Here is a 10905-nt window from a genome sequence, read left to right as displayed (position 1 = left end):
CTCAAACGATTCTGTAAGCTTGACTGACTGACTTTTTCAAAAAGAAGCTGGCTAGTCGAGGCTTCCGAAGCCATGTTTGATGATAACCAAATGCAGGTTTTATGGGTATATTGGTCAGTTTAGACTTGGCCGTATTGTTCCGCAATTTAAGCTGTGTCTGACACTTAACATTCTTTCAACAATAATACGTTTTACGTTGTAATTTTGGTAAACAGTTGATGTGTTCGTTTATACCCTTAAAATGCATAGTTCGAATCAGTTCGTGTGTGGGCCTACACTCAACCACTAGAGGATAGTATTGACTTTGTTAGAAATGCCTATAATTGCACAGTAGGCCTAATTATTAAATTATACCAGCGCTAGACTAATTCAAGAGATTCATTTGCATCAAAATCTGGCGATGAAATTGCCAATCTTCCGAATAGTGTAAGGCATGGTAAACGTTTAAAATAGAGAATTTAACTTTAGTAACATAAGCAGTCCCCAATTGTAGCGGGACAGTAGGCCTACTTGAATGCAATATTAATTTTATGCAATGCTTAAGTTAAATTGGCATGGCATACAATGATAAAATAAAATATATTTCAATGTACTGAAACTCCAAACGTTAATGCCATGCTACTGTGAATTTAGGATTTCGAGACAAGAACTGAACTCATGTCATGAAGCCAGTATGACTCCATCAATTCATGTAAGTTCGTGTTTCTTGTCGAAGTGTATTTTTAGTTTTCAGTGAACTGAATTTGCGCATTAACTTTATAGGTCTATAAAACAAGACAATTGTTTGTAAATGAATCCGACTTCTTGTGCTGAAGTTTACACACTGTAAAGCACTTTTTTGGTTCAACGTAAGAAATGTTAGGCAATCGGTTGCGATAGGAGTTTCCTTAACAAAGTATAGCATTGCCTTTGATTCAATTGTTAGGCAACCAACCAGGATGAGTTTTCTCAATGCTTGGCATAATGTCTGAATCAACATACATTCTCTAGTTGAATTGTATTTTCACTCATCTTAGAATTTTAGATTAAATACACAATTCGGTTTAATTGGCCATGGCTATTTTACCTTATTTTCTAGAATGTTGGCTTTTGAGTGAATTGTAGTAACCAAAGTTTAGCCTTTGATCATGGTTATTCAGTGATTTTCAATACAGTGCATAGGTTTTAGTGAATATGTCACCTTTAAAAATAAGCTCTTGGCATATGCTTTTCTGACTACTTACCCTACACCACACTGGTCTAAAACTGTCGGTTTACAAGCAATACCAAGCCTGCAAGTAACATTGTACTGGCTTGCAAAGTGACTCTAACTGCTCCTGGAATTTAGCCAGAGTTAAGATGTTTTTTTAAATCACACTCCACCTGCATTCAAATTCAGTTGTGATGTATGGAAAAACGTTGCTGAATCTCCTCAAATTGTCTAAACTGAACCAGCAATCTTGGTGATTGTTGCAATATGTTACACAACTGATCTTTTTTTTTATTTTTGGGGGGGAAAAATTGTTATCTGTGTAGGATTAGGATTTATCAACCAAAATATGCAAATATGCAGGTATGAAACAATAAATTCTGAAAACTTAAACTGCAATAGAGTGTGTAGGGAAATAGTGTTATTTTATCTAACAGGTACATCTTTGTCTAACCAGCTTGCTTCAAGTCAACCATTTGCAATATGACTGTGGGCTTGCTCAACATGTTGGCATATACTGTAGTTTAACAAAAATACAGGGTTACCTTCCAGGTTTAGTCATTTTTTAATTTGACTCAACAAGCTTTTACATTTGTGATTGTTGAGTAAAGAATGTTGGCTTTTTTACCCTGTAACCCCAGATTTATCAACATTATAATGATGATCATGGTTTTTAATTGTTTTGAAGCCAACATGCATTTTTAAGTTTACTTTACAACCTCAAATTCAGTTGACTTGGCACCAAGCTTGCTGAGAACTTCGCTCAAATTTGTGTCCTGTAGAAGTCCATGTAACTAAACCAGGCAATTGGTCAAGTTTGATTTTTAGTCCTCTAAACTCCCATCTGATCTGAAAGGCTTCAGTTTTTCTCAGATGCACTGAACAATTTTTAAACTTCTCATTCTAAATGAACAGCATCACACTTAAGGCAAACTGAGGATGAATGTGAAGAAGAAAATGTAGATCTGACAGCAGTCAAAAACGGGGGAGCACAGTCATGTGCCTATATATTTGTTCAGTTATTTGCTTTTGAAATAGTTGTCAAACATGTTTAGTTTACCAGCTGAAACAGGGTTTATCTTGTCTGGTGATATTAGTTGGATTTCATGCTTTCAACATTTATTTCACATGTAAATATAGTTGATATACTTGAATACTTTAAAAAAAAAAGAATTAGTGCTGACAATTATAACGTATGTACATTAAACATCGTTAATAATAATGAAATAATGAAATAGTTTAGCATTGTAAAAAGCTTCGATGGGCAATTGTGTCAACACCCGAGTAACTGCAAACAATATCTTGCCCTGTGTGTCTTTTAGCTATGAAAGACTGAGCGGTTAAAATGGGGGTGGGTACTTCGGCTTTCTATTTATAATTGGCTACAACAAATTTTGCAACTACACTAAAGGTCATTGAAGGAGTTGGCTTGAAAATAATCTGAAGATTTTTGGACATGCGCAGATGTGGGATGCCATATTGGAACGAGGATTTGGCTCTGTGCTGTGCAGTTGAAAGACGTCGCTCGTTGGCTTCTACAGAACGGAAAAGGCTCGCAAATTAGACGCGAAAAAAACTTCATTAAGGTAAGACAGGTGACAGGTTGACGCTCCTTTAAGTATTTATGTGGCATTTGAATCCAGAGTAATCGATTTCTCGACGAAATGTTATACGAGAGAGGTTTTTCCTGTCTAAAACCTTAAAGCACTCGGGGGCTGTTTCTTTAGAATACGAAATACTGGCGCATTCAGGAGCCAAGTTGTTCAAAGTGTTTTTGCGTGCGTAATTATAGCTTTCACATTCCGTGACTACGTCGCTTCGTGGCACTTTCGATTAGGTTGTTGGTGTGGTTGTTTTTTTTCTTTATTGAAAGGCATTATGCCAGTGTTAATGCATGTATGAATTGATTACATAAACATTCATTTTAATGCTTGTCGTGCATATGAAAACTCATTTAAATATCGGCCAAAACGTAATAAATGCATTTCCATCCAACGGTTTGCATTTCAATTAAAAAAGTGACATAGGTTAGGTTCACGCCCATTACTTAGTTTTTAATGTTCATATTTTCAGTTTATATCTGTAGGTGTGTCATTTTTCCCCCCACACATAGGTGTGCAAAGGCACCAGAAACACCGGACATTGTCAATATGTCAAACCACTCTCAACATGGCGGGTTATGGTGTAAAAAAAACTACATGTAAAATCTTTGAATGAGGAAAAAATAGAATGATTGTAGTTAACAGTCCAGTTTCGGTTTCTTTTGATGTACATTAACGAGCTCTAATGAATTAAATTAGAAGTGGACGTTTACTAACGCCGTTCGAGTTTTTTTCCGCTGCAATAGCCTACTTTAGAGTGTTCAAAGTACAGTACATTAGCGGAGTGCCAAATACCGAATGACTGCGTAGCGTTCTGAGGGGACGTCGGCGACACCCGTATCCCACAAATGCACGTTAGATTTCCTGTTTCACATTATCAAATTCGCAGTTCGCTAGCCTACAATCTATCTTGACTTTAATCGTTATTTTGCTTCCATGAGAACAATGGTTTGAAAAACGGTTCCTTTTCCGTATTTGTAAGCATCCATCAAGATTTTAACATCAATCTTGATGATTGTAAAATGGACACGAGGTCATTCTCTTAATCCAGCGTTATGCCAGATTTGTATAATGAAGTTAATAATTGGGTTAAACCGCGCGTATATCCATTAAATTATTTATTTTATTGCGGGCGGTCTGCAAATCCGGGGTTTAGCTGCGCATTATTCAGAGGATTCCTCTTCGGGATTAAATTCGGCTCCATAATGAACAGAAAAATAAAGCCATGTTACAAACTGAACATTGATTCTGCATGTGCACATTAACTCATGCCTATTCGCACTGCTTATTAAGCAACCCAATATCCTTATAAATAGGTCCTTGGCTTCTTTGTGAGAACGTTTTTCTATGATTCTGGTGTTGCTCAGATTGGCTTGAAACAAGCAAAATCACGCAGAAGGTCTGTCTTTACAGCAAAGTATATTACGTTTTCATGGATCCGATGAAAATCAAGGTGATACAGGATGTATGGTTGGGCTACTGATTGTTTTATTAATGAACTCCCCGCACTGTTTATGATAGACCATTAACAGATGCGATGGTATGTTCTGATTGTGTACAAAGGCAGAACTGATACACATATTGATAGATCGGTACTGGTCTGGGAGACATACTGACCCACTTGTATTAACCAAGCACAATTAGATTAGTTTCAAAGTTATTTAGAAAACAAATTGCTTTGGAAGTTGAGTAAGTCAGTTCAGTTGAAATAATGTAAACCTCGTCCGCACGCTAATTGCTTACGGGCGGAAGTATGTTGTTAACGAGATGAATGTAAAGAATCACATTTCGTTTTTACCATAAAGAGCCTTTAGAGGGGTGTAGTATATGGATGAATCACTGAATTTATTTACTTCATTTGACCTTATCATGAGCAACGCAAGGATAGAAAATGAGAGCAGATGTCACGGTGTTTTTAGGAACAGAATGACTACACAACCGGAGTTTGACGCTAAAATACCGTCCAGTAATTACCCACATTTTTGTCAAAGAAGCTAAAACATAATGTTATTTTTAACTTATGTTGGAGTAAGTTCCAGACACTTTTCTTTTTTGATATTTCAGAGTTAATGGAAAAAATCAAACAAGGGTTGGATGTAGTTGGATTTTCTGAAGTTGCTATAAGCTGCCCAGTAGTGTGTTTCAAAAACTCTAGCTTATGTATCGTAGCGTAACTGTCTGCCTAGGGCTGTTGTTGTTTGCACAATTTTTTTAAAATATCTTAGTCAGCTGATCGCACAGGGCTTGAAAAGACGATGTAAAAAAAACTGTTACATCAGAGATACTGATGTGTCATGTATATTTTCAGTGAATGTAATATTTTAGATTACATTGAATGAAGGACGAATTTAATGGTAGGACAACTACAGATCTTCAGAAATCATTGAGAAAGATCTTTATACTCTTAATGTGTTCTTGATTTGAAAGATAGCCCATGCCTTATCTGTTAATTCTTCATTAAGTCTTTGTATTTTCTGGGTTAGGACTTTAGGGAAATGCCTCCAAGAGACAAGTGTGGTGACTACTGGGCTCACCAGAGCTAACCAATACCACATACCCCCTCAATCTCAATCTGATGAGGTCTAGGAACGATTTGTGTCTCAGATTAACCCACAGATCAGCCTAATGCTCAGGACCCAATCTGGGCTATCATTGAGGACTGGGGACCAGTACGCACCAATATGTTATAATATAGTGGTTGAGTTCGATCCTCTTGACTGGATTCCTATAATAGTGAACATTTTCCATCAGTGACAACATTTCTGAGATTATTAATCCCTCTTTGTCTAATTGTGTCCTAGATTGCATTGTAGTTCATATTACATTCAATGTCTAAATGGACCCTGTCAACTTTAGTGTCTGTGTTTGTGGACTGAAGTCAGAAGGTAGACCCTACACCCTAAAAAGAAAAGGTTCTTGGAGTAGCCTCTACTTTGTTCTTCAGTGCAACATTTCAGAGGGTATTGTAAAGAACTGTTTATACTTGTTACTTAAAAAACCATACGAAAAACCTGCCCATTCAAAAATCTACCCCAAAAGGATTTTCGAATGGTTCTTTGAGGAAGCATTTAAAAAGGGGTACTTGGAGGAACTTGTCGAAGTTCCCTCACAGTTTCAATGTAAAGAACCCATAAAGGACTCTCCAAGAACATTTTCTTGTGTATGTTACCACCCCAGAGTGTGTGAACTGTCACTCAGACAGAGCCAAGAAGGGAAAGGGACAGCATCATGTGATTTAATTAGACAAGCTTGTTGTTTGTGCAATGGATGATGTGTGTTTTTATCTCTGTGTGACACAGGACGCATTCAGAAGCATTACACATAGTGAAGGGACATATGATACGAACCAACTTGTTTACATGCATTTCCAATAATGTTCTCCAAGCCATAAAAACAGATGATGACAGCAGAGAACATTGGCCATTGATCTTTAAGGAAGGGGATTTGAATGCTTAAGTAAATTTGCCAAGTCTACCTGGAGCAGTGTTTGTGTAGTTCAAAAGGCATCGGAATAATTTTTAAAGAAAAATCACAGTTAATTGAATTTTTGATCAAAGTGGGTGCTGTTAGAAAAAGTCATTGCTGAGGCACTAATCCAAAAATATCACTAATGTTACTATTTCAGAAACAGTCCAGGAGAAATATCTAAAGGGAAATATTGTTTAATGTGTTTCCTTGGATCTTTTGGATAAAAAAAACATATGATGGCAATTTACAGGTCCAAAGGGGTTCTTTGGCTGTCCTTTGTAGGGGAACCCTTTGAAACCCTTTCGTTTCCAGGCAGAACTTTTATAGCTCCAAGTAGAACCATTTTGGTTAGCCTATACTTGTAGAAATCTTTCCACAGATGGCTCCACATGTAACCCAATAGAGTTATATATCTGTAGCCAAAAAGGGTTTTAACTTAAAACATAAACGGTTCTTGTCAGGAGACGACAATATAACAATGTTTATGATTCTTATTAGAGTGATTTAAGTCTTTCTGAATATCTCTTCAGTCTGATTCCTGATGGTTTATGTAAGACTGTTCTCTGTGCCGTGGTTGTTATTATGGGTTTCTGCTGTGTCAGTCCTGTTTTTCCAACTTATTTAAACTATGATTGGTTATCTCACATTGTTAGAGAGCTGTGCTGAGGTATGTCAATCTCCAGTAGCATAAGGACTTACTCCTGCTGACTGTACCAAGTAGTAACAATTCTTTGGAAGTACACTGTTATTCCCCTATTTGTCTGTCAAATTCTAATGAAGTTGAATGGAGGCTAGCCTACATGCCTGTGATCTAATGTTGCACGATATTGGAAATAACTGACATTGCGATATTTAGTTTTTCTGCTATATCCTTCATTATTTCCCAGCCCCATCCTCTACAATTAAAATGTATGAAACTCATGAAGATTGTTATATTTCAGAACTGGTTGCTAGGTAATAATATGTAACAGTAATAGTGTAGCAATAGCAACAGTAGTAAAATAGAATGGGCAATTGGGCATAACTTACCAACTGCAAGATGCAGTCTGTGGCCAAAGCACTGTAATCTGGTCTACTTGTTCAGGTGCAGCCTTCACCATGTTTGCGGCATTGTCTGTTGTAATACAGACTAGACGACTCTCATCTAGGCCCCAATCAGCTAAAGCTTCTCTCATCCCTGTTGTGATGTTCTCACTTGTATGATCCTCTGGGAAAATGCAGTTTGCAAACAGCGACTTTTCAGGTGGAAGTCCTCATTAATAAAGTGTACGGTCAGACTCATGTAGGGCTCCGTTGTCCGGCTGGACCACAAGTCTGTTGTTGCTGTGTAATATTCCACTTGTGACAGCTCTTTTTCAACTTGTGCCGTGCATTTCTCGTACAGCTCTGGGATGGCAACTAGAGAAAAATTGTTGCGTGATGGCATTACATACCGCTTGTCAAGCGACCGGATGTTTTTAAAACACGCTTTGGTAACCGTGTTAATTGGTACCATGTCTTGGTGACGTGACATGTTACTGAATCTGTGATTTCTCTTTGCCGTTTGGAACCTTTCTCGTGTGGTGCATTTCTGGCAAAGGCATCCGAAATAGATTTTTGCTGTGGAGGGCATTGAGATGCTTTGCACTCATCATACAAATGTGTGGTGCCACCTTAAATGACAAAGTATCTGTTTTTGGTCAACATCATCCTGTCTGTAGCCAAAAAATGTCCATGTAATTGACGATGCATTTCTTTTTGCAACCAAATTATCAAATTCTGTCTTTTTTGCCTGTTCCTTGCTCATCATTTCCTCACGCGCAAGCAGAGCCTGCATGTCAACTAAGTGCTGCAGCGAACCGTGTTTAAAATAATAATAATTATAATAAACTGTGTATCCAATAACCCATAAATCAGAGTAAATTACCTTATATGAGACAGGTATGAGACTGGTTTTCCATTTGAAAAAATATATATTGTAGACTGATATATGTTTACTTTACTAAATCGCACGTTCTGCGATGTGACTATTGCGGATGCGTACATCGCAATGTCGATGCTGAAACGATATATCGTGCAGCCCTACTGTGATCTGAAATGAAAATATATGTCCTCTTTGGTTACTGTTCCTATGAGCAATGTTTCAAAGATCATGATGTGGATTTAAATTTGTTACACAGTGGAGTGAGGAAGATGCAGTAAAGACTGAGGAGTCTGAAGACAGACAACCAGACGGACGGATACAAAAAGTTAAGGCTACTGGGTGGAGAGAGCAAGATGCAGTCCCGCCCACAGGACAGGCCATTGGTGCTCTCGGCAGGAAAATCCAACAGCCTAACCAATGGTAGAGAAGATCAGGTGCATTCAGGTGAGGGCTTTTACTTAGACTTTATTTTTCTTCAATCCTTTCCTATTTTTGTCTGCCATTGTTTGATGACATTTGTTTTATTAGAATGGTATGTTGTAGTAAAACAACGGGTTGTGGTTTCAAAATGCTTAGTCATTGCATTGAAAAGCATCCCGCTTTCCCCAATACCACACCATTTTGACATTCACCAAGGTCTCAGAGTTTTTGTATGTGATAGTTCAGCACAAATTGGCAGCACCAACTATGTCAAGCTGCGAGAGAAGTTGGTCCAGTTTGTCTACTCAACGTAAGTGGTGTGGAGATATGTACGCTGACTGTTGAGTCATATTGAGTCTCTCACAAAATTCAAAACAGGAAAGTTTTGTCTGGCTAGGGAAAGAGGAAACAAAACTCATCTGGGAGCATTTTGTCAAGACTACAGCTGGTCTCAAAATGTTCTATTCATGTATTCATGGGTTTCACCTTAAAAAACACCATTATAGCTTCCATTGTGTGCCCAAATGTAGACAGATACCCAGTCATTCTCATAAGGGGCTCTAATAACTTTCCTATGAAATCATGGTTTCCCAACTAGCGTCCTGGTGGTCTTCCCCTAGTGTGCAGGATAAATACATTAACTTGGTTCAACCAGTCTGTGAGCTACTAGTAGAAAGGTTCTTTAAATAACCATTACAAATTAGTTATTACAAATATCTGTAAGTTTAACCTTGTGTTTCTTTTAGTAAAGACATGAGTAGTTATTTACAATACACATTTTTCTTTGAAGAACTGATAGGGGTTCCCCCACAGTTAAGGACACTCTAATAACCATTTGTTTGCGTGTACAAACAGAATAAGCATATACACTAGTACACTAACAAATATTGTTTCATTTGATGTGGAAGATATGTTAAGGAGAGTGCTTTTTTTACATTTGTATTTTTGGCTATACTAATGAGCAAATTTTTTCAAATATGGATAGGCTGGACAATATCCATACTAATTAAAATGGTTCTCAAACTGGGGGTTCTAAACTGGAGGTTCTCAAACTAGGGTCCACAAAGGTATTGCAGGGGATCCACAAACAGATCAAAAACTTATTTTTTTTATTTTCTTTATAATTTATTTTTACCACCGACAGCCACATATTTGAGGGTTTTGGGAAAAAGGCGTGAAATATGTTTTTCAGGGTGTAATACAGTACAGTTTTATATTATTAATCAACACAGAGATGTTGGTACCCACAGAATTAAATTTCTAACATTCATTTTTGTTGGTCCCCAATTTTTTTTTTTACTTAATACTCGTTTCTCTCTGCCTCATGGCAAAATGCGTAGAATTGCAGGATAAAAGCTTAAAAAGCTACAGCAACAGAATGTCCTCATATTAGACATTCATGGAGTCCAGAAAGATCCTTTAAACTGTCTTCCTCCTTGCATTTTGCCATGTGTGAGTTTCCATATCAACCATCCTTTTCTTGGTTGCACTGGAAATGAGTGAGAGAGTGAGTGCTGTTAGCTGGCAACTTGCTCTTGCCTATCTGATAATCAGTCATTTTATTTTTTTTAATTAGTGATTATTGACTGAATAATATGCATTACTGTGGGGAGAAAGGGCAGGGGGGGGCAAAACAAGTCCCCTGAACTGTTTTAACACAAACGACGGTACTGTCTGCCGCTGTGGACTGCAGATCATGTTCCAACCTGTCAACCTGTTTGTCTACATGCATAATAGAATAATAAAAGTAGTGCGGTTGAATTGAGTATCATTTAGTAGAGTACAGTAAAGAACAGTACTACTACTGTTTGGGAAAACTCGCCATCACTCGACAAATTCAGTTGATGTTCTTTTACTGACTTTTTGTCACTGTTAGTGAATTTGTAATTGCCTCATTTAATCCCAAAATTGTTATCAGAAAATATAGCAGTTGGCACCTTAACTTATATGTGTGAACTGCAATACTTCTCCCTCCTCATGAAGTACAGAAGAATACAAACTAATCTTAACTCCTATACAGGAAAACATTAACTTTAGTTTCGTGTGATTAATACCAACACTTTAGCCCATGTCAGTAGGACAGAAATGTGTGAAGTACATGAAATCAAATCATAATTTAATTAACAATGATTACTGTGACATGTACTGTTTTCTTAGCATTTAAACTGACATTGTTTTGTTGTTTAAAGGATGAGAAATATTTCATGATATTACACATGCAGTATTGTCCTTTGGTTACTGTTGTGTATAACCACGAGGGCACAATGTTATAAAGTGTTACAAAGTATTTTATACTGTGCAAAAGTCTTAGGCCACCTGAGAAA

At 37.3% G+C, this 10905-nt stretch overlaps 1 protein-coding gene across 4 annotated transcripts in view; it reads left to right on the top strand.

Annotated features, from left to right (window-relative positions):
* Positions 1 to 2651: 2651 nt before the first annotated feature.
* sfmbt2 (Scm like with four mbt domains 2) overlaps positions 2652 to 10905 on the top strand; it is a 35766-nt gene continuing 27512 nt past the window's right edge. For 3 of the 4 annotated variants that reach the window (XM_010901319.5, XM_010901317.5, XM_010901315.5), the window contains exons 1-2: positions 2653 to 2775; positions 8418 to 8605. In XM_010901319.5, coding sequence (XP_010899621.1) covers positions 8515 to 8605 — 91 coding nt within the window. In that variant the 5' untranslated portion in view covers positions 2653 to 2775; positions 8418 to 8514. Of the gene's footprint in view, positions 2776 to 8417; positions 8606 to 10905 lie in introns of all 4 variants that reach the window. The other variant, XM_010901316.5, reaches the window with a different exon arrangement.

This window comes from Esox lucius, chromosome 23, assembly GCF_011004845.1.
Source record: "Esox lucius isolate fEsoLuc1 chromosome 23, fEsoLuc1.pri, whole genome shotgun sequence".
NCBI lineage: Eukaryota > Metazoa > Chordata > Actinopteri > Esociformes > Esocidae > Esox > Esox lucius.
This window is presented reverse-complemented; position numbering and strand designations above follow the sequence as displayed.